Below are 924 nucleotides of genomic sequence, written 5' to 3'. Positions count from 1 at the left end.
CGTGATTGTAGACAGTCCGGGGATCGGAGAGAGTGATGACATGACAAAGCGCGTCATTGGCTACCTCCCACAGGGCTTTGCGTTTATCTACGTCATCAACAGTGGGACCGCGGGAGGCGTGCAAGAAGACAGGGTGAGACTCAGCTAGTCTTCCAGAGAAACGTAATATCTGAAACTGAATATCAATAATCAAGACAAATTCAAAATACAGATTGAATTGGGAATTTTAAAGACATGACGTTCAGTTAAAAGCTGGTACAATAAAGACATCAGTTCTCAAGGTCTTAACGTTCAATATTTCGTTCGTTGTAACGTTACTGCAACAGACCTGAGTCATCTTACAGATGTGCCCTATGTGGCAGAGACTGTCATTCTCGTATAGGACTGTTTAGCCACAGTCGACGCTGTAGGGCTGATATGAAGTAGGATTTTACCATGGTCAATATTGACCGAAGGAGGCCATATATATATAACGTTACATTCGCGTTTCCACTAAATAACGTTCAACGTCATGAAAGCTCATCTGTGTTGGTAGTAATCATAGTACACTCAGCACAAAAAGTTTGGAATATCAACTTCAGTTGATCATATTTATGTTGTTTCTGCATCAATTTCAATATATTATATATCTATAGAAAGCTGGCATGATTTTCTTTCCAATGGTATCAAACTCATTACCATTATTAACTCATGGAACATACATTAGGCCCGCTAACGTGAGTGGGTCACAAAAAAAAGTGCCCAAATTCCCCCGTTTCTGTTCAAAACTGTATCGTCCGGTTCAAACGTTGATTATGGCCGCGGGTGACAATGATTCAACCAATCCTTTTATCACCTAAAGTTTGGTATACAGAACATCCAAGTTTCTTTTTAGCATATCTGAGTATTTTGAGTGTAAATTCATGGAACGAGGACTAGGCCCGC

The 924-nt window shown here is 40.4% G+C and overlaps 1 protein-coding gene across 1 annotated transcript in view; it reads left to right on the top strand.

The window, feature by feature from the left end:
* The window catches only part of LOC118410594, a 10,455-nt gene that overhangs the window by 6,243 nt on the left and 3,288 nt on the right, over nt 1–924 (top strand). The window contains exon 5 of the mRNA XM_035812367.1: nt 74–133. Within this exon, the coding sequence (XP_035668260.1) occupies nt 74–133 (60 nt within the window). The remainder of the gene's footprint in view (nt 1–73; nt 134–924) is intronic.

Source organism: Branchiostoma floridae, chromosome 2, assembly GCF_000003815.2.
Source record: "Branchiostoma floridae strain S238N-H82 chromosome 2, Bfl_VNyyK, whole genome shotgun sequence".
In the NCBI taxonomy this organism is placed as follows: Eukaryota; Metazoa; Chordata; class Leptocardii; order Amphioxiformes; family Branchiostomatidae; genus Branchiostoma; species Branchiostoma floridae.
Note: the sequence above shows the minus strand (reverse complement) of the source record. Positions and strands in the feature narration are given on the sequence as shown.